At 43.8% G+C, this 22818-nt stretch overlaps 2 protein-coding genes across 3 annotated transcripts in view; one reads left to right on the forward strand and one right to left on the reverse strand.

Annotated features, from left to right (window-relative positions):
- Nucleotides 1–1103: 1103 nt before the first annotated feature.
- On the forward strand, nt 1104–12664 carry MTHFD2 (methylenetetrahydrofolate dehydrogenase (NADP+ dependent) 2, methenyltetrahydrofolate cyclohydrolase). The gene is made up of 8 exons (XM_045549898.1): nt 1104–1285; nt 5331–5515; nt 7134–7256; nt 7646–7798; nt 8209–8316; nt 9500–9592; nt 9972–10097; nt 11454–12664. Exons 1-8 carry the CDS (start codon nt 1185–1187, stop codon nt 11615–11617), a joined length of 1053 nt encoding a protein of 350 aa, XP_045405854.1. The 5' UTR covers nt 1104–1184; the 3' UTR covers nt 11618–12664.
- A 610-nt stretch (nt 12665–13274) lies between these two features.
- The window catches only part of SLC4A5 (solute carrier family 4 member 5), an 82371-nt gene continuing 72827 nt past the window's right edge, over nt 13275–22818 (reverse strand). For both annotated transcript variants that reach the window (XM_045549897.1, XM_045549896.1), the window contains 4 exons: nt 20241–20396; nt 18622–18706; nt 17516–17583; nt 13275–15236 (listed from right to left, as the gene is read on the reverse strand). In XM_045549897.1, coding sequence (XP_045405853.1) covers nt 17549–17583; nt 18622–18706; nt 20241–20396 — 276 coding nt within the window. In that variant the 3' untranslated portion in view covers nt 13275–15236; nt 17516–17548. The remainder of the gene's footprint in view (nt 15237–17515; nt 17584–18621; nt 18707–20240; nt 20397–22818) is intronic.

The raw sequence follows: 22818 nt of genomic DNA on the forward strand, positions 1-22818 counted from the left end.
GCACAGGTGATTTATCTTGTAGAATATGTCTCATTGTGGATTTGTCTGATATTTCCTCATGATTAGATTAAGATCTACTAGCATATTCCAAAACTTCAGGGCTGTGTTTTTTTCCTGGATAGTTTTAGCATTCTAGGTCTGTAATCTCTCTTCTCTATGTGAAAATGAGAAATTTGCAACAGTTTTTAGGAGACTCATTGGTTTAGGAAAATAATTTCATCAAAATTTTCTGACTCATTAAAAGCTATTAAGTGTTGTGTCCTCAATGCATCATATCAGAAGGCACATCATGTGTGTTTGTTCCATTATTGGGTGGTGTTAACTTTTATCACTTGGGTGAGGTGATAGCTAACTGTCAGGTTTCTCCACTGTAAATTTACCATTTTTGTTTTTTGTTATTAATATTTTGGGGGGGGGGCAGGAGGGAGAGATACTTTGAGACTATGCAAAAGGGCTGCCGGAGAAAATACAGGAAACCCAGTTGAATTTGAATTACAGATAAACAAATAATTTTTAAAGTGTAACTATGATCTCTAAAAATTGTTTATCTAAAATTCTAACTTATTTGGGTGTCTTGTGTTTTCATTTCCTAGATCTGACAATCCTATATGTAAATATCTTGCTCCACATCTAACTTTCACCCAGTTGTTTTGACATCCAATTGAGGACTCTGAATCAGATTTTTCTATGACTTTGCTAAACGGTGATTTTTATAACCTCGTCAATTCTTCTACATTCATTTGTTGGTATTCTAGCTGCTTGTCTTTTCATCCTCCGTTTACAGTGCCTGGCACACAGTAGGCGCTCAGATATATCGGTTCGACGACGAATGAATGAATGAACTTTCGCTCGTGGTGGCAGGGCTTCGGTGACAGGAGCTGAGTCAGGCAGGGGCTTGACTTCCTCAGCCAATCACAGCATGTTACCGAGGCTCCGAGCCTTCCAGGGCCTCGCTCTAGGCTCTTCTCGTTCCAATCAAAAGCAGGGCTCTTCTAGGCTTTGCTTACGTTTAATGAGGACAACCGATTGGCTCCTTCAGCTCCAGCGGGCCCAACAGACAGCCAGTGGCGTGGGGCAGAGACCAATGGGGGCCGGTGGGAGGCGGGGCCTGCCACGCGGCCGCGGTATAACCGCGCTGCCCGGGCGCGCGCGCTTCCCTCCCGGCGCGGGTACCGGTAGGGGCTATGGCTGCAACTTCCCTTATGTCTGCGTTGGCCGCTCGGCTGTTCCGCCCCGCGCAGAGCTGTTGTCTCCGCCATCGCCCCTTCCACCTCGCTGCAGTTCGGTAAGTGGGTCTGGGAGCTGGGTCAGCACGGAAAGGCGGAGGGAAGGGAGGGTGGGGGCCGCCCGGGCTCCCGAGGGACGCCAAGGAACGTCCTCCCTGAGCATCTGTGCCCCGGCGGTGGTGGCCGCTGAGAGGGATGTGGCGGGGCGATGTGGCACAGGGAGCCAGCCTTTCGGAGGGAGCCAGTCTGGCGCGTGCTCCGGGCATCGCCAGGTCTTCTCGGGGCCAGTCCGCCGGCGGGACGGGGCTGACAGTGCGGAGCGAGAGTGCAGGCGCGCCCTGGGCGTCCCAGTTTACGTGGGGGCATGCAAAGGTTACCAGCCAGAACCTGCGGCCGCCCCTGGCAGTGATGCCGAGAGTTGTCCTGGGGACAGCAGGGAGACCCTCTGGCGAGCGCCGGGGAGGTTCAGAGGGAGCAGCCTTGAGCGAGCCGTCCCTTCCCGGGACCCTAGCGGCGGAGGGCGTCGGTGCAGTCTGATGAAATCCGCGAGACGGCTTGCCCGCGGGGTGCCCGTGCGGGCCCCGCCTCCGGGGGTGGGTGTGGCTCGCGTTGCTGCTCGCGCTGCCCCTCGCTCGCCAGGAATGAGTGCGCTGTGGTCACCAAGGCTTTGACTGCCGCCCACTTTGAGCCAGTTAGTGCCAGGCCGGGTAACTTGAGATAGTAAATACCCAGGAGGTTGCCAAAGGTTGGGAGGAAGGGGGAACGGAGAGTTATTGTTTCCTGACTACGTATACAGTTTCAGTTTTACAAGATGAATAGTTCTGGAGGTGGTTAGTGGTGATGGTTGCACAATATAAATGTGCTTAATACCACTGAACTGTACGCTTAAAAATGGTTAAGATGGTAAATTTTATGTTACGTGTATTTTGCCTAAATAAGAAAAAAATAGAAAAAAAACACCCAGAAGGAGGAAAGGAAAAGCTCTATTTGTATTTCTTTAGAGAGGTTGATTTTTCCTGATCTTTCTGGACCTCAAACTCCCATTTCTAAACCTAGGTTGAAGGGTCTTTTGGGGGGCTGTGATTTCTCTCCCTAAATCTGTGCACCCTCTTTCCTGTCAATCTTTAGAGTGTTTGCATTGCTAGAGCCCTGTGCCTTATAACGGCAGCCCCTTCTTTTTTCCAGCAAACGTTCGCTGTGCCAGACACTGTTCTAGGCTGTGCAAAGTTAGAGATGATAAAAAACTCTTCTTTCCTTAGTGGGACTCACGTTCCTGGCAAATGCAATTTCCACTCAGGGTAAAAATGCTGTTAGAGACATTTCCAAAGCGCTGCTTGTTGGAACACGGAATGTGTATTAATCAGTTTTTTTTTTTTTTTTTTTTTGAGACAGAGTCTCGCTCTGTTGCCAGGGCTAGAGTGAGTGCCGTGGCATCAGCCTAGCTCACAGCAACCTCAAACTCCTGGGCTTAAGCGATCCTCCTGCCTCAGCCTCCCGAGTAGCTGGGACTACAGGCATGCGCCACCATGCCCGGCTAATTTTTTCTATATATATTTTTAGTTGTCCATATAATTTCTTTCTATTTTTAGTAGAGACGGGGGTCTCGCTCTTGCTCAGGCTGGTCTCGAACTCCTGAGCTCCAGGGATCCGCCCGTCTCGGCCTCTCAGAATGCTAGGATTACAGGCGTGAGCCACCGCGCCCGGCCTTAATCAGTTCTCGAAGGAAGACTTGGAAGGGGACATTCTTTGGTTAGACACTGACCTGTCTTTCCAACCTCATCTTTCATTACTGTCTGTTCTCTCTCCCCTTCCCCCTCCTGAGTGCTGGCTGCATGTGCCTGGGGGCAAGACCTTGTTCTAGGCTTTTGTGATTGAAAAGAGATTTATAAAGATCCTCTAATTCATTCCCTAAAGAACTAGATCAGTTTGCTTACACTCCAATAATAAATGCTCTTTTCACCTGCCTTCCTGAATGCACAAGTAGGCTCCACATTTCTGAAGGCAATCCATAGTATCTTTACTGCACATTTGGTATTTACGGTTTCCATCTATTACTTTGCTTACTGCTGGCTGGGTAAGTGTAAAACAATTATATCTTTTTAAATATATAAATCTGCATGTATTCCTTTTATTTTTGTTCAGTATAAAGGTCTCAGGAACATAAACCTCATGGTTGGAGAGAGAGTACTGTGGCCTAGGAGACAGTCATGTATGGGGTAAATGGACTTTGGAGGCAGAAGTTTTCACTTGAATCTTGTTTTTACTATTCTCAGTTTCCTATTCTGTGTACCAGGGTTATTACTAATAGCCTCAAGGTAACTGTAATTGTATATCAAAGTCTTAGCAAAATACCTAGTGTTTAATAGATGTTGGTCCCATTCCCTTTTGTGTCTTTCTTACTCATTACTGGTCCCATTAATTAGTGGGTAGTAGAACTCTTCCCCAAATAACTTGATTATGAATTGTAAGCTGACCCAATATTAATTTTTCATGGAAAATTACAGTATCGTGAGCTATTGAATTAAGAGGAAAGTGAATTTGCTACTGACATGGGTTTTAGTTTTGAATTTTATTTAAATAGTCCTCTTGATTTTCTAGTCTGTTGATTCATTATGTTAATGGAAACTTTTCTAAATACATCTGTGAAAGCATTTAATTCCTAGATAAATGTTAGCTAATATGATTGTAATTTCTCCTGGGTGCGGTGCCTCACGCATGTAATCCTAGCACTCTGGGAGGCCGAGGCAGGAGGATCGCTTGAGGTCAGGGGTTTGAAACCAGCCTGAGCAAGAGCAAGACCCCGTCTCTACTAAAAATAGAAAAAATTAGCTGGGCAACTAAAAATAGAAAAAATTAGCCAGATGTGGTGGTGCTCGCCTGTAGTTCCAGCTACTAGGGAGACTGAGACAGGAGGATCGAGGCAGGAGGATCACTTGAGCCCAGGAGTTTGAGTTTGCTGTGAGTTAGGCTGATGCCATGGCACTCTAGCTAGGGCAACAGAGCGAGACTCTGCCTCAAAAAAAAAAAAAAAATTGTAATTTAATGATTCCCTGTGGGACTGAGCTGAGTTTCCATTGCCCTGTTTATTTTAGGGTAGTAGTTACTTTATCTGCCCATTGGCAAACTGATGGGAAGTTTGTTAATAACTCACTTCCAGGGCTGTGTTCCATGTTTGCAGAGTTGTGGGAAGGTCTAAAACACAGTGATATTGCATTGTGGCTTTGTTTTTGGTTTGTATTAGTCTTTGACTTTTTTTTTGAAAGCAAATTGGCATAACATCCAGAACCTGCCTTTGGAAGCAAAGATTGGGACTTGGAACACTGGCTTCTCCCAGAACCCTGTGTCCTTAGCTTTAGTATATCAAATTTTATCTGAATGTGCTGCTACCATTTTATCTAAGTTTATTGCTTTCAAAAGAAACTTTTTATGAAGTGTAAGCAAAGTCCTCTTTGAGTATTTATATATATAGGATATAAACATATATCTCCTTATGAGTATGTATACATATATCTGTTATATATTAAGGGTATATATGTATGTGTGTGCATATATGTATAAATACATATAAAGTCAAGGAGAAGAGAGTATGAAATTACTTTTATTGAACATATATGCCTGGTACTTTATATATGTTATTTCATTCAATATAAATGACTGTCCTAAGCCTTTTTTTTTTTTTTTTTTTTTTAGACAGAGTCTCGCTCTCTTGCCTGGGCTAGAGTGAGTGCCGTGGCGTCAGCCTAGCTCACAGCAACCTCAAACTCCTGGGCTCAAGCAATCCTATTGCCTCAGCCTCCCGAGTAGCTGGGACTACAGGCATGCGCCACCATGCCCGGCTAATTTTTTCTATATATATTTTTAGTTGTCCATATAATTTCTTTCTATTTTTAGTAGAGATGGGGGTCTCGCTCTTGCTCAGGCTGGTCTCGAACTCCTGAGCTCCAACGATCCGCCCGCCTCGGCCTCCCAGAGTGCTAGGATTACAGGCGTGAGCCACCGTGCCCGGCCAGTTTTTGGTTTTTAATAATAACTTTTTGTAGTCTGAGCTTTACTTTTTACAAAAATTCAAGCTATTTGGTTTTGTGACTCTGTTGCTTTCTACAGAAATGAAGCTGTTGTCATTTCTGGAAGGAAACTGGCCCAGCAGATCAAGCAGGAAGTGCGGCAGGAGGTGGAAGAGTGGGTGGCCTCTGGTAATAAACTACCCTACCTAAGCGTGATTCTGGTTGGAGAGAATCCTGCAAGTCACTCCTATGTCCTCAACAAAACCAGAGCTGCTGCAGATGTGGGTATGTGTCGTCACTCTCAAACCCCAACCACTGTTAAATTAAGGTTTATGCAAGGTAAACTCTATTGTGGTTTATGATTCTCTTTTCTTTTCCTTTCTTTTCCTTTCTTTTCTTTTCTTTTCTTTTTTTTTTACGAGGGCGGGGCCTGCCCCCCAACACTGCCCCCTCTGTCGGGAGAGGAAGGGGAGCAGGGAAGACGGGGACCTCCGTATGATTCCTTTTTCTGATGAGAAAACCCAAGCAGAGGGGGCTAATGTGATTGAACTGTATCTAAAACTTTGTCATAAGGAAATCAGGCTGTGTCTATTGGGGAGGTTTATAGACTAGGACAGCAGGAATATGGTTGCTATTCTTGGTGTCTTCTAGAATATAAGCTAAATTCTGTTCTTAGTCTTAACATTTGACAGGTGACCTTGAACACATTTTACATTTGCTTTCCTTGGGCAATAATGAGTCTTGGACTGAGGTGGGGTGTTGGCAGTTTAAAGCAGTAGGGGAGCAATTGAGTAATACGGTATTAGGAGACCTCAGTGATGTGGTTAAGAACACAGTCATATATTTGAAGGAAATGACTCTGACTTCTGAGAAATGGCTTTCAAGTTCTTCACCGATTGATTCCAAAGGCAATCATGCACGTTAGAAGCAGTTTGGGTCTGGGTGATGAAAGGTTTGTGTTCTAGGTCTCGTGGTGCCACATATTACTGTGTGGCTGTAGGCAAGAGGAGGGTGGGCTCAGATATACCTCTGCCTGCTCATATGTGGGTCAGTGGTCTGGGCACCAGGTTCCCTTTCCTTTTGATGGGCTGTGAAACCAGTGTCGTGTCTGGGCAGAGCCACTGGCCCATGAGCCCTTGGTGTACTCTATTCTTTATCACTGAGGATTGAAGCCTCCTGTCCTTTTAATTGAAAACCTTTAGAAACACCTAGAAAATAGCATGCCATGCTATTTTCAGACATTGGGAAGTAGCACAGTGCAGTGGAAAGAAAGACTTTGAAACCAGAAAGATTGGCTACCTTGGCTGGGCGAGGTGGCTCATGCCTGTTATCCTAGCACTCTGGGAGGCCGAGGCGGGTGGATCGCTCGAGGTCAGGAGTTTGAGACCAGCCTGAGCAAGAGTGAGACCCCTGTCTCTACCAACAATAGAAAGAAATGATTTGGACAGCTAAAAATCTATATAGAAAAAATTAGCTGGGCATGGTGGCACATGCCTGTAGTCCCAGCTACTCGAGAGGCTGAGGCAGTAGGATCGCTTAAGCCCAGGAGTTTGAGGTTGCTGTGAGCTAGGCAGATGCCACGGCACTCACTCTAGCCCGGGTGACAAAGCGAGACTCTGTCTCAAAAAAACAAAAAAGAAAAATTGGCTACCTCGCTAGCTGGCTTGTTTTTTAATTTCTCTGGGTTGATGAGAACTGCATAGAATAACGTCCAGGAAGTATTTAGCGAGTATTCCCTAGCGTATATGTTTGTGAAGTTACTTTTTGGGTTCCTTGTGAGCTGATTCAGTTTTTCAGCTAGTGGGGTGGGTGTGATGTTAAAAATCTTTGTGCGGTGGCAGAGCATGGAGTGCTCATCAAATGCCTCAATATTTTTTTTAACCTCAAAATTTTCTTATAATAGGAATCAACAGTGAGACAATTGTGAAACCAGCTTCAATTTCAGAGGAAGAATTGTTGAATTTAATCAATAAATTGAACAATGATGATAATGTGGATGGCCTCCTTGTTCAGCTGCCTCTTCCAGGTGAGTTTTGGACTCTGCCATTTAAAAGGATTTCTGAGGAGTGGAGGCGTTGTTACTTGTCACACCCGGCCCTTCCTGGGAATTTGACTTGAAGGCAAGGTAAACTCAAAAGAGTCAATATTTAATTAGAAATGGAACATAGCTACTCAAAATACCAATTACCCCCTGATTTAGCATTGAGATCTTGATACAAGGGACAATGGGAGAAAGTAGTTGTCAAAGAGGATATTGGCTTTGATATTGGCACTTGGCTTTGCTTGATGTGAATTCTTTCTGTGCATGTGAAGTAAATCATAGAAAGGGAATGGATTTGCATGGCAAACCAGAAAATCCAGTCAAGCAGCTCTACTAACAGTGATTTAAGACAACCACACTGATTTCTTTTTCAGAGCACATTGATGAGAGAAAGATCTGCAATGCTGTTTCTCCAGACAAGGATGTTGATGGCTTTCATGTAATTAATGTAGGGCGAATGTGTCTGGACCAGTATTCCATGTTACCAGCTACCCCATGGGGTGTGTGGGAAATAATTAAGCGAACTGGTAGGTATATTCCAGAATTGTATATCTGTGTTAGTATTATAATAGTAGTACTTATAATGTAAAAGTTCAAACAGTCTTACTCCCCAGAGATTATCTCTCTTAACAGTTACCTATGGCAGTTTTTGCTCTTTAATCCAGAAGCCTCAGTGAAGGAAACTTAAGATTTAATAGTGGTCACAGTGCACATTTGAATAACATTTTGTAGCTTAGAGAGTGCTTTCTCTGTTTTCTTTTAGCCCTCACTATGTGTAGCAAGTGATAGCTCCAGTTGACTGATGAAACAGTAGCTTGGGGACCTCACTATCAAAATTGGATTCATGTTCTAGGCCATCTGACTTCCTTTTCTTTTGGTGCTCATTCTAAGGCAGATTGGCACTACTTTTAATGCAAATTTACACCTATTTTTATAGGTATTCCCACCCTAGGGAAGAATGTGGTTGTGGCTGGACGGTCAAAAAATGTTGGAATGCCCATTGCAATGTTACTACACACAGATGGGGCACATGAACGTCCTGGAGGTAAGGAAATTGCTCTCAGAACAGTGTCCTCTTCTTTGGGTGAGAACCTTCAGAGGCCATCCTGTGGATGTTTGGAAGTATTAATTTTGTTATACTTTGTATTTGTTGTAATTTTGTTAACAGGTATGTAGGGAGTAACCTTTGTAAAGAAGCTATACTCAGTGTCACCAGAATTTCTTTTTTTTTTTTTTTGAGACAGAGTTTCACTCTGTTGCCCAGGCTAGAGTGCCGTGGCGTCAGCCTAGCTCACAGCAACCTCAAACTCCTGGGCTCAAGCAATACTTCTGCCTCAGCCTCCCGAGTAGCTGGGACTACCTGCATGCACCACCATTCCCTGCTAATTTTTTTTTTCTGTATGTACTTTTAGTTGTCCATATAATTTCTTTCTATTTTTAGTAGAGACGGGATCTCTCTCTTGCTCAGGCTGGTCTCGAACTCCTGAGCTCAAACGATCCACTTGCCTTGGCCTCCCAGAGTGCTAGGATTACAGACGTGAGCCACCACGCCTGGCCCAGAATTTCTTTATTACTCATTTATTATGGAACTAGCCTCAGAAATAAATATAAGTTTTGAATATAAGCATGGCAATTAGAAATTTCCAGTAATAGCTTTGATAGTTGGAGCTAAGTAGCAGTTCTTATTCAAAGTTAGTGTCCTGTTCTGTGTCATTTGGTGGAAAAATTCTGAGACCATTGTAAAAGATTAAATTGATATGACTGTAATATATCAAGTTCTGTTAATTTGTCTGAGAAAAGGCCTTATGAATCAATTATGTTGATTATTGTAATAATGCCTTATATAATTATATCAGAAATAATGGCAGAACTATATTTTCAGATATTTTTCAATATACTTTGGGGAAAAAAAAGACAAACCCTGAGTAATTTTAGTGACGTTTTGCTTAGGAAAGGTAAAGTTCTTGAAAGACTGTTAAATTGGATAAGGAATAAACTTAATTATATATGGCTCCAATAGTAGAGCTAGAACCAATGGTAAAGCTACAAGAAATTGCATATGAATTTTAAAATGTAAATGACAATTAGCTGTCCAGAAAATATGATACAAGTATTAAGTCAATTATTTTTCAAAGATGTTGACTTTCTACCGTGACTTGACTAGTTGAGACCTAATCCAATCCCAGCTTTGATTCAGAAATCAGGATATCTATTTTTTTCTTTCATAGGTGATGCCACTGTTACAATATGTCACCGATATACTCCCAAAGAGCAGCTGAAGAAACATACAATTCTTGCAGATATAGTAGTATCTGCTGCAGGTAAGAACACAAGGGAAGGAAGGACTTCACCTTAGAAGTAGGAGGTTATACCTCTTAGAATTTGCCTGCCTAATTGCCATGCCATTCATCATTCCCCTAAGTAATGATACTTTGAGCTGCCTACAAAGATGAGGATAGAGTTGTGGTTGGAATATTGGTTTCTGGCACTCCATTATAGACTGGATGGGGGAACGAAGCCTCAAAATATTTCTATTTACTATATGGAATTTAAATGGTTCCTTGATTAATATTTTATTAGGTTTTTATAGCACATGTTAATCTGTTCTTCCAGGACTCTTGAAATTGAAATTAGACAAGAATCTGACAGGTAGAATTTTCTTTTCAATTCTAAGTTAATTATTCCTATCTCCCTTTCCAGGTATTCCAAATCTGATCACAGCAGACATGATCAAGGAGGGAGCAACAGTGATTGACGTGGGAATAAATAGAGTTCAAGATCCCATAACTGCTAAAACCAAGTTGGTTGGAGATGTGGATTTTGAAGGTAAATGGTATAATTAAAAAAAAAATCAGGCATGTTGGTGCACGCCTGTAATCCTAGCACTCTGGGAGGCTGAGGCGGGAGGATAGCTTGAGCTCAGGAGTTCGAGACCAGCCTGAGCAAGAGTGAGACCCCGTCTCTACTAAAAATAGAAAGAAATTAGCTGGACAACTAAAAATATATATAGAAAAAATTAGCTGGGCATGGTGGCACATGCCTGTAGTCCCAGCTACTCAGGAGGCTGAGGCAATAGGATTGCTTTAGCCCAGGAGTTTGTGGTTGCCGTGAGCTAGGCTGATGCTACGGCATTCTAGCTTGGGCAACAGAGTGAGACTCTGTCTCCAAAAAAAAAAAATCAATAAATAGTATCTTTTAATGGACATTTAGAACAGATGATTTACTTTTAATTTAACTTTAAACCCATGTTACCTTAGTAATAATGTTTAAAATGCTGTTGACGAGAATTAAGAGAAAGCTTTTAAAAATTAGAGCCATTCTAGAATTATTTTAGGTGTTTATATCATAAAATTATGAAGAACATAATTTTCAGAGAGTTGTTTTTTTTTCCTTAGACTTATTTCATACTGGAAACAACTTCATGACTTTTAACTAGTCTGAAATTTTAATGCAGAGATTTTCCTAAACCACTGAGTTTCTTAAAAAGTGTTATAGACTGTTCAGTTTCTCCCTGAGAGATCACGGACCTGGAAAGGTACAGTGGTCCAGGAAAAAGCCATATTCTGGAAATACTGGAATGTGCTAGTTCTTCCTCCCTTCCTCACCAAAAGTTCCTCTAAAAGTGGTTATCTTTCAGTTCTTAAGGTATCATGTTCATCTGAATTTTATGCTAATAATCCTATTCTTAGCTTTCTGTTTTTACCAAAGCAATCAAAACCACGGCTAGATATCTAAGGATTTTCCCTTTAAAATTGGGTTAAAAAAATCTTTACAGAAAATTACTTTGGTGCTTTGGCAAATTATATTTAAATTAAGAAAATATCGTAGGCAGACATTGAGGTAATGCTTATTATTATAGTTGTAACTCCCATACAGTTAACCTACTGAAATGTTTCTTTTTAAATTTGTTTAATATGGAGGAAAAGTGTGGCTGGTAAATTGTAGATTATTTAGACATACAAATGTTCATTGAACAACTATTTATTATGTGCATGTTATTTTATTAGTATGTTCAAAAACCTTTGCTCTTGAGTAATGTAGATGTGATTTTTAAATAAGTTTGAGGCTTATAAAGGTGCTTTTATATATTGCTTTTTCTTGCATGCTTCTTTCATAATGTTAAAGTATATATGTATCCTTTGTCATAATTGAAGCAGCCTGCCTTGTCTTGTTTCTATGTAGGAGTCAGAAAAAAAGCTGGTTACATCACTCCTGTTCCTGGGGGTGTTGGTCCCATGACAGTGGCGATGCTAATGAAGAATACCATTATTGCTGCAAAAAAATTGCTGAGGCTTGAAGAGCGGGAAGTGCTGAAATCTAAAGAGCTTGGAGTAGCTACTAATTAACTGTTGTGTCTTCTTTGTCATGAAGAGCATTCCAAGCCAGCTCAAGAAGCAAAGCAGGCCACTAGAAATGCAATATTTTTTATTTATTCTACTGAAATGGTTTAAAATGATGCTTTGTATTTATTGAAAGCTTAAATGGGTGGGTGTTTGTGCACACGGCTCTGCAGTACCTCACTAAGGAGCATTCCAGTATCATGCTGGGTCATGTGATCTAGCCAATAGCAGCCATTAACCTAGGGACTAACACGGGAGACACTGTCACATTGAGAATGGATGCTTCACTTTGTCAAGCCACCTCCATTAAAAATTTGCCTTTTTTAGGATTGCATTTCCCAAGTGCTATTCCAATAAGAGTTGATACTCATTTTAGGTTCTAAACCTTCTGAGGTCAACTGGTCAAACCAAAGGAAAAACGTTGCTAGAGAAAATTAGGGAAAAAGTGAAAGGGAAAAAATGGTGGTAATTGAGTAGAAAAAATTACTCTAATTTGTATATGTATTGATGGATAACCAGATTTATCCAAATAGAACTGAATTGGCTAGGAAAAAAGAAAACCTACCTGTTAGTAGTTTTCCTAAGCTGTTTTTCTGTGGCTTAGTCAGTCATTGGAAAAATGTTTAAGTTCCATTTGCTATTAGCCTTCATTTTATATATGTTATCCATCAATGAGGTCTCCCCATTTTAGTTTTCTATGACTGAAATGCTTATTTTATAAATTATTCATGTGTATTATCGTATTTGACTTTTGCTACATAAATTTCATTGATAAATTTTTGTATTGTTAGAGGGTATCTATGGTTTCTTTGGGATATCTTGAAACCTATTTTTGAAAAACAAAACTTGGGCTTGATAATCATTTGGGCAGCTCATATAAGTATGCAACTTACTTTTCCACCAAAGAATTGTCAGCAGCTGCCTGCTTTTCTGTGATGTACCCTGTTGGCTTTCCCAAAAGATTTTTAAGAGCTTGAGTTAATATTGAATTTAATCAGACTTTCTGATCAAAGGTTTTTTTTTCCTTTTTTAATAAAACACATCTGTGTGGAATGAGTTTCTGAAATGCTGTCTTCCTGCTACTGTCTTAGTTGTTACCTAACCATAGTTTTTTCTCACTGGAGGTAGTCAATGTATAGATATTCCTATAGTTGGTAACACTCAATCCTATGGCCTTAAACAGATAGGTTTAAAGAGCTGTGGAGGAACCAGCCTAGTCCTTTCAGTATTATATCCCAACAGGTTGTGCCAAGCCAGGAGCTTATCTGTAAGATTCATTTAAGGGGTTAGTCTTTTTTTTTTTCTCTGTGTGTGTGTATGCATGCATGTGTGTGTTTAAAGCATTAGTTTGGACAGATTGGAAGATGTTTGCTGTGCATATGTTGAGTCCAGGATGGGCCCTCGTGTGCTTTGGTTTCATGCAGGCAGAAGGAGCTCCTGCTCTAGGCAGCTTGAAGCAGAAAGAGAAAGCAGAACAATTGGGGAGTTGACCTTTCTCCCGTCTTGTTCCTCTGCCAGCTGGCTTTATTCTTTTGATAGTTTCCTCAGATGAAAGAAGATGATAGTTAGCCGGAGATGTCTTTGTAAGTGAGGTATAGCTCATGTCTGTAAGCCATGCCTGCTGACTTACTTAAATTATTAAACATGTAGCAGATTAGCAGATAGGATTACATTTTATTAAATTGCAGTTACAAGTGGAAAAAATTACTGACTTATTGCATGGAGAAGTAATAATATGTGAACCTGTTAAAAGCAATGGAATTTAAAATGTTCATGTGTATACAAAATATAAATGACATGTAAAAATTACAGTGATTACAACAATAACAAAATTAACATGGTAGTTTTCTAGCTTGTTTGATTAATCAAGCAGGTTTATTCCTGAATCCATAATATTTCTACACTTTGATTTGGACAAAGTGCTTTTCCAAATCAGCCAGCTTTTAGAGCTGAAATGTTAAGGGTAGATTGTTAGCTCTCCCAGGATTGGTGCAGATGAAAATAAAGCATTTATACTTAAGCTCAGGAGATGGTTCTGGGTTAGTGACCAGCTAAGTAATACTGCTATCATAGGGGTGGTAGAGGTTTAGAGCTTTACCTCTTGGCAGTATCCCTTGGAAGGAAGCTCTGAAATTAAATTTAATAAATACTTACTTATTGAGAGCTTTCTATGGACCAGGCACTCACTATACTAGGCTCTGGGGATTACAGAGGCAATTATCAGTCCTGGTACTCAAGGTGTTAATGATCAAGTGTCATTTTTCTTTAAAAAAGCAAGCACCTGCATTTGTCATCTTGAGTAAATGTAGTAACTATAACCAAAGTGATTTACTCAAGATTCAAATCCGTAGTTATTTTGGAGAAGGTAAATGTCAGATGCATTGTGGTTATCAGACACATAGTAGGTGTTAAATACACATGGTTGGTGTTTGTTAAATGTGGATTGAAGATAAAATGATCTTCAGTTTCATTGGGAAAAGATTTGCTTCATTAATAACTGATTTTTAATCTACCCAAATTGCTTCTAATCATTCCTTTAAAGTACTAGTTTGATTAACATGACAAAGTTACAATCTTCCAAAATGTGACGTTAGCTCTGCTTACCATGTAATGTTGGTGAGAACGGGAGTTTGACTTTGGGAATCAGCATTGAAAATTTGCAGGAAGGACCTACCCAAATGCATAAAGAAATGTGATTCCAGCTATGAAAAACCAGTGATACTAATTTAAAGGATCATTTTGTTGATTTCACAAGTGGTTTGAAATTTCACTTTAACAAAGAACTATTTTATTTTAAAAACATTTATCCACTCAAATGCATTGGTTCTTTCATTAACAGATTTTTGGAACTGACTTTTCAATCTGGGAAAGCCCCATTCACACTTCTGGAGCAGATGAAGTTTGAACCATTATAGTTTGAACCATAATGCAGATGCTTCAAACTTTTTGTACAACCCTTAGAAAACTGAATGCAATGGACAGAAAAGATTGGACCTTTCAGCATTTCTTAATATGCAAAACTGCAAAACAAAAATTCCAACCATGGTCTGTTGATGTAAGGGTATTTTAAGACCATTTAGATTTAAATCTAACCTTTAAAAAATTTTCAAAGTGTTATTTGTTTTAAATATAAATTGACTATTGCCCATTTATCTTAGCTATGGTTTTAGGAAACAAACATTTTTTCATTTCAAAAGAAATGTTATAATTTCTATGCTGGACTGCATTTTAAAATAAGGTATAACGTTTAGCTTTAGGTGTTTTAGTAACTACAAAGGGAAGAGGAGAGGAGAGCTTTGCACCTGTGTAGTACATTGACAGATCTCCAATTTTCTATCAGGCAAAAGGAGTCCCTCTGTTTGGTAAAGAAGGAAACAGTCACAGAGAAGTCAAGACTCTCCCAGTTAAGACTGAACCAGGCCCTCCCTGTATCCCTGATCAGGGAGAAGCGGCTTCATCTCACAGGGTGGTCTCGCCATCAGCTTCTCTTCCATATCTGTCCATGTCTGTGAAGTCATAGTCTGACTCCATCTCTATCTTCACCTGTGGCACCATGAACACTGGGCTCCGCGAGTAGTTGAAGGCAGGCGAAGCTGGACAGGAGATTTGGAAGTGCAAGGTAATGCTGCACAAGAAGTAGGAAAGAAGAAGGAATTATCGAGTTCTCGGTGTTTTGAACAACCCCCTCCCCACCTCCCCCCCACCGCCACTCCGCCCAGAGCAGGGCTCTAATGCACATAGTCTGTGCTTCTGAACTCTCAGTGCCCACTGGACTGAGCAGGTTCCTGTCTGCTTGGCCTTTGGCCAGAATCATGTAATTGGTCTCACCCTCTTTCAACCTATCTTCACGTTACCGCCAAAGTGAACTTTCTTAGTCACAAAGCTGGCTGTGGATCCCCATTGTTCAAAGGATAGAATCCAAGCTCCTTAGCATGGCAAGACAGGGTCTTCCGTGTTCGCCCTGCTGCCTGCTCACCTAGTTTGACTACCCATCCACCGGTATTCTGTGCTCTTTTCCGCGTGTGTGTGTGTGTGTGTGTGTGTGTGTGTGTGTGTGTGTGTGTGTGGTTTTCAAATGATCTTTCAGGCCTGTGCCCGCTGCCTGGAAAGCCCTTTTCTCCTTTGCTCTGCTCCACTCTGTACATCTGGCAGATTCCCATTTATCTTTCCTAGAGTCTCCAGGTAAGGCAAGTTCCTCCCTTAGACCACCATCCTTTCTCTTTTTTTTTTTTCTTTGAGACAGAGTCTTGCTCTGTTGCCCGGGCTAGAGTGCCGTGGCATCAGCCTAGCTCACAGCAACCTCAAACTCCTGGGCTTGAGTGATCCTTCTGCCTCAGCCTCCCGAGTAGCTGGGATTACAGGCATGTGCCACCATGGCCAGCTAATTTTTTCTGTATATATTTTTAGTTGTCCAGATAATTTCTATTTTTTAGTAGAGATGGGGTCTCGCTGTTGCGCAGGCTGGTCTCGAACTCCTGAGCTCAAGCAATCCTCCCGGCTCAGCCTCCCAGAGTGCTAGGATTACAGGCATGAGCCACCGCGCCCGCCCATCCTTTCTCTTAAGTATGCTCCCCTATTCTCCTGCATGGTGCTCTGTTTCTGTATCCCCAGGGATGAAGCATCACACCAGGTAGGTCACTGATGCATAATCTTTGTTACACTAGATCATGTTGCTGAACCTTTTCTTCACTGAAATGGAATCCCACTGTTTAGAGGTCTTTACCTCCATCCATTTTCATAAATTCAGTAAAAGACCAGTGTATTTGGACGTGTCATCTCCAGTTACCAAATTTTCTGCACTTCTGACTTTGTCTCACGACTTTGTTTAATATAACAGGTTTTTGGAAACCCCAATCCTGCTCCAAATTCTCTCTCTACTGCCTGAAAATGGGACAATTAGAGTTTTGATTTAGGCTATTTTTTAAATGAATATAAATCAGAATAGACAGACTGTTTTTCTCCTAATACATGTATACCGTATAAAGATCAGAGACATGGGTATACGAGCCCTGACTGGGGAGGTGAGATGGGAAGACAGGCAGAGATGGAATTGGGACATGTCTCCAGCCCATGTCTGGGCTAGAGCATCCCTGGGCCTGCCGCTTAGGGAGGGTGGAACTGCTGACAAGTCTGTCTCCTCACCCTGGCATTGTGATGACAGCTTTGCCTCATAATGCAGAAGATCCCATAGTTCCCAAAAATCTCTTGGGTGAGAGCCCTCTAGTCTGGAGATTGATCTGCCTCTAGACTTGGGGTAGCTTGTGCTCTTGCTGTTTGATCTAGTACGGAATGATTCTGGTCCATTCTAGTGCACAAGGTAGGAGTGGTGCCCCTACCACCTTCCCTAGTAACAGCCCAGGCAAAGACTTTCTTGCCTCTGGATTCCTCTTTTCCATTCTGAGCCCTCCTTGTGTGTGGTCATCAGGTAGTCCACTCTGCCTGGGTGCTTCTCAGGAAGAATATCAGAGGATCACGTTGCCATGGGGGCTCCTGGCACCTGGGCCTCCACTTAATCTTTGGTATTGAGTTAGCTTTCCTTGAAATCCTTTCTGACCTTTGCTAACTGACCCTGCTGTTTTTTATTCTGCAGAGTATTTATCGTACCTGGTGTTTTGATCCTCAGCACTCGTTTATTCTGACTTTCGATGCTATATACTCCTCTGTGTTTTCTTGTTTAAAATACTTACTTTCAACTTTTGTTCTACCTAATCTTGTAATAATTTCCTTTTCTAAAGTTGAATACCTTTGTGCGTTGTAACCACATTGTGGTCAGTAAGAAGACGCATTTGTTACCTGACCCCAAATACTCAGGTCTGTCCACTTTTGTCTCCCAGTGGGGGGCCAGCAGAGGCCATCACTTAGACTCTTATCTAACACCCAAGTGGTCTGCCTAGCCGTGTTTACCTGCGATCGAGTTCTGAGTCACTGAAGGAAGAATCAGAGTGAGTAACTCCAACTGGAAGATCTTTTTCCTGGCAGGAAAATTAAAATGTCAGACACGGGGCAGGTTTGAGCACGACACTGGAGAATGTCTTATTTCTCCAGGGCTCCCCCCACCGTCTCCTCTCTTTTCTGTTCTCCAACCCCATGACCAACACTGCACAAGAGGGAGGAATGTTAGGGCCTCAGAGATGGTGGCTTCTGGCTCAGTTATTTCCTCACCTAGAGGGCTCCTAGCTGGGTTGGGGGGGATGAGGTGCAGGAGGGCCAGGGTAGAGTTTGAAAGGATGAGGAAAGTCTATAAATGTTGGGGGAGTGAGGTACCGATGATGGAGTGTGGTGATAGGAGGGATCCCTGGCTACCCACCCTAATCTCTGCTTTTGGGGAAAGTGGCAAGCCCCATATTAGAAGCACCAGGGTCTGGACCCAGTAAGGATCATTCAGAAGACTCCTGGGGTGGGCTGTGCTGTTTTGATGACAGGACTGTCCTCCAATAGGGAGCTGAGGCTGGGAGGCAGCCATAGAATCTCCTGGGATCTTCACAAGCAATGCCTGAGCCCTCCCAGGAGCCTCCCTTTCGGCCAAAGGAAGATGCTTGTGATTCACACAGAATCGCAGCCCGACCACTGGGACCTCCAGTTCTGCCTGACTTGTGATCCAAACGCTGTGCTCCCTCTCCCTAAGGAGAAGGCTCCGTGCTGGTTTGAGCTATCACTTCAACAACCACTGGAAGGCGTGGAGGCTCCATGGGCCATGTTTGGACTGAGGTGGCCTGAACCTACACAGAAGAGGGCCAGGCGGTGCCACAGGCATCTGAGGGGACACGAGGAAAGGAAGGAATGAGGGGCTTTGCCTCAACTAAAGTGAGTCTGCAGGGTTTGCTCTGGGATTTCCATCTGGTTGGAGTCCCAGTCCCCGCGGGCCAGTTCTCTGATCTCTGCCTAGCACAGGAGTTTTCTAACATTTCAAACAATTAGATGCCCTTGAGTGACAGATGGAAGTCCCTTGAGGGAAGAGATGAAGGATTAGTAGTAAGTAGGAAGAGAGAGACGTCATGTGTTTTACTTACTGGCAATGCAGTGGATACCGTTTTGGGGATCTGATTGGACACTTTCCATGGGAATCTTTATAACTGAGGGAGGAGGGAACTGGGGCTGGAGAAAAACAGTGGGAAAAGCTGGTAAACACCACTACAGCGGCTTTGGCTTTCTTGCCGAGAAGGAAAAAACGCACGCATCCACAGCGAAACCACCATCCTCTGCACACACCCTGGGGCCCACCGAGGGGAAACGGGCACAGTTAGCCTGCTGTCCTGCACACGCCATGGGGCAGGGCCGGGCTCTTCCAGGAAAGTTACTCATCAAAATGGTTTTATCTGTCACAGCAACCAGTCGCTTGGGAATGAACTTCCCACTATAGTTCTGTTGCTGTAAAGACATGTAAAATGAATTTGTGTAAACGGAATCCTGTTCTTCCACTGAATATATCATATGAGCCAGAGATTAATAGTTCCTGGCATGTGGTAACCATGCAAATATTTACCAAATGAATCAATGAAAGGAGTAGTATTTGTCACTAAAAGGCACTTAGTTTCTTTTCTTTCCTTTTTTTTTTTTTGAGACAGAGTCTCGCTCTGTCGCCCGGGCTGGAGTGAGTGCTGTGGCGTCAGCCTAGCTCACAGCAACCTCAAACTCCTGGGCTTGAGTGATCCTACTGCCTCAGCCTCCCGAGCATCTGGGACTACGGGTGCTTCCCATCATGCCCGGCTAATTTTTTCTATTTTTAGTAGAGATGGGGTCTCGCTCTTGCTCAGGCTGTTCTCGAACTCCTGAGCTCAAGCGATCCTCTTGCCTCGGCCTTCCAGAGTGCTAGGGTTGCAGGCGTGAGTCACTGCTCCTAAAGGTACTAAGTTTCTGTTTGTTTTCAGAACTTACTTTTACAAATCGTTTACAAAAAAATATGAATTGTAGGACTCTTTCCTTCCTGGAAAAGGATAGTAATTAAGGAGCAGGGGAATTTTGGCTGATCACTACCATTGGAAGACGGTTTAATCACCACCAACTGGCATGTTTTGGGGATGGGATGGGAGGAAGCAGGGGAGATGAGAGGGGTAGACACGGCAACAGGGTAATCCCAAGACCTAGGAAGCGTGGTCATTCTCCTTTCAGCGAGGACACCTGCCTTTTTCCCACTTTCAGCTCCAACACCCTAGGGGCAGGCCCCAGCAAAACTTGTCTCCAGGTCCTCCTGCCTGTCCAGGAGTCCATTCTACTTACGAGTGCCCAACAGACCCCTCGCCATAGGCCTGCTCCATTCTCTGGAAGTCAGTCCTCATAACCTCCTTCCATGCTGGAGCCATCTTCCGTCCCATTCCCTAGGAACCTGACGGCTGGGGATAATGGCCCTGGAAGCCCACAGTAATGGGAAAGAGTGGGCACGGCCAGTGAGCGTTTCCCTGGGCAGGGAGGCTCATTCATTCCAGCCCACCTTGAGCATACTCACTTGAACAGAGGTGTTCCCGGCACCCCAGACAGAGACAGGCAGAAGCCCAGCTCATCCCGACTGGACCCAGGCATCGCTGCAGGCCACCTGCGAAGCCACTCCCCACCCCCACCCCCCGGCCCTGGCAAACGTGGAGGGAAGGTCTCTTGACCTCTCCCCTCTGCCCCGGCCTCACATCTTCCCCACCTCCTCATCACAGTCCTCAAGGGCCCCTTTCTTCCTCTTCCTCTTCTTGTCTGTCTCCTTTTTGTCCTTCTCTGGGAGGATGTTGTCAATCCAGGCCAGATCATGCTGGGAGAAGATGAAGTCCAGAAGCCTTCGGACAATGATGAGGCCCAGGATCTACGGTGACAGACAGACAGGCGGAAGTTTTGTGGGAGTTCAGAGAAAACCGTGGTCTCAATGCCCAAACTCAGGCACAATTTTTTCAACCTCAGTTGGCCGAATCCAGGGACTTTTTGTGGTCTGTGTCTTTGGAGCCATCTCAAAGCTCCCACAAACCATTATTCACCTACCCTCCACCATGGCGCCTCTCATCTGGCCTCTCAGGTGAGTGACCATCCTAACCAGTGACAGAGGGCCAGAGCCTGTGACACTGAAGTGGGGGACCTGGGAGGAGGCCACATGCTGGAGAACTACAGTTATTCTTTAAATCAGTGCTTCTCAAACTCCACCGTGTCTCAGGACCTCCTGGGGTGCTTGTTAATACACAGAGTGCTGGTCCCACCCCCAGAGCATCTGCCTCAGCAGCCGGGGCAGGGCACAGCCATCTAACAGGTCCTCAGATGATGCTGACGCTGCCACTCTGAGGATCCCACTTTGAGTCCCACTGTTGCTCTGTCTGTTTCTCCGAGCTGCTGACCTCTCTGTTAACAGAAGCTGAATAGAGTATACTGGGGTATCTGGAATTTTTAAGGGAAAGTTTAGAAAGTTTGGTTCTGTTCAGGATGAACGAATGAATTAAAGGCAGAAACAAGTGCTCTTTGGGGACAATTAGAAGGTGGCCTTTCAATAAGCTCAGTGGGCCCGGGATGGCTAGATATTTATACTATCCTCTCACCGCCAAGAACTGGCCATTAAATGAGGTCAGGGAGAAAAACCACTCAGCTGAATTTGACACTGGTTCCTCGCTGACGCTGCTTCTTGGGAGCAAGCAGAGCTTGGGAGTCAGACAAACCTGGGTTTTAGAAACCCTCGCTCTGTAATCCTAGCACTCTGGGAGGCCGAGGCGGGTGGATGGTTTGAGCTCAGGAGTTCGAGACCAGCCTGAGCAAGAGCGAGACCCCCGTCTCTACTAAAAATAGAAATTAGCCAGGCAACTAAAAATATATAGAAAAAATTAGTCAGCATGGTGGCACATGCCTGTAGTCCCAGCTGCTCGGGAGGCTGAGGCAGGAGGATCGCTTGAGCCCAGGAATTTGAGGTTGCTGTGAGTTAGGCTGACACCACGGCACTCTAGCCAGGGTGACAGAGCAGGACTCTGCCTCAAAAAAAAAAAAAGAAACCTTGGCTCTGAGCACAAGTCAGTGGTCGCTGGGGCCGAGATGGAGAGAAAGGCTGTCTGCAGAGGGGCAGCAGGAGGGAGCTTTGAGGGTGAGGGGGCTGTTCGGTATCATGGCTGAGGTGGTGGAATCACCATTTTGTATATTTGCCAAAACTCACAGAACCAGAATGATATTTTCTGTATGTAAATAAAATGGAAAAAAATATATCCAATAGGTGAGAGGTGCAGATGCTGCTCTGCCCAGTCCTGCTCCTGTGACTTGGGTCATTTGCTCATGCTCTCTGAGTTCCTGTTTTCTCATCTGTGAAGTGGAGTTGCTAGTCGTACTCCAGGGGCTGGTGTGGAGTAAATGGAACGGCACTCAGTAAATGTCAGTCACTGCCATCACTGTATCCTTTCCCTTCATCGGCTCGGAAGCCCACGAGGGTGCTGCTGGGGAGGGCCCGCTTCCCTTTCCTTGCAGTGCAGGTTCTCGCCCTGACTGCACGTTTATAGCTCACCTGCAGACTTACTGAAAACACCGAGCCTGGGTTTCCCCCAAGAGATTCTGACTTAATTGATCTGAATTGGTTTTAACGGGCCGCTGGGGCCAAGAACCACTAGAGCCCTCCCAGGAGCGCCCCTAACCCTGAGCCCCCAGGCTTTCCCCAGACTTTAGCTCACCTGCCCAGGACCCCAGCAGGGCCAGGGCCACTGCCCTCCTGTGGGGCTAACTAGGGGGCCAGATGCAACATGTTGTTGGTTTTTTACCTTTTCACTTTTTATTTTGGAATAATTTCAAACTTACATAAAACTTGCAAAAATAGTCAAAGAACTCCTGCATATATTTTTCCAGCTCAAACTTCACATTGTCATTGGATTTTTAAGTTCTTGATCTCTGATTCTAGCTCTTTTTTTCTCCTTACTATTTGTCTTTTCAAGTTCAGTTATTTTGAATGGTGAAAACATTTGTATCTAGCACAGATGGATTCTGAGATCAGTTTGCATTTTTGCAGTGGGGAACTCGTTCTCCTCTTGAATTTGTCTGTTTCCCTGTCCCTCCCCAGAGCTGGGAGGTTGGGTGGCTTCTGCGTTCTCACTGAGAGGCCCTGACCTCACATGGGTGTTGTCACTGCAGAGTCCACCCACCACACTGACATTCTTTCCTGTGCCTCCTTGCCGCCCCCCACCCCACACCATCTGGCCCAGACTCACAACTCAAACCAGATTATTCTGTGCGTGCCTCTGCAACCGACAGAGCCAGGCCATGGGTGAGACGAA

This window comes from Lemur catta, chromosome 4, assembly GCF_020740605.2.
Source record: "Lemur catta isolate mLemCat1 chromosome 4, mLemCat1.pri, whole genome shotgun sequence".
Classification (NCBI taxonomy): domain Eukaryota; kingdom Metazoa; phylum Chordata; class Mammalia; order Primates; family Lemuridae; genus Lemur; species Lemur catta.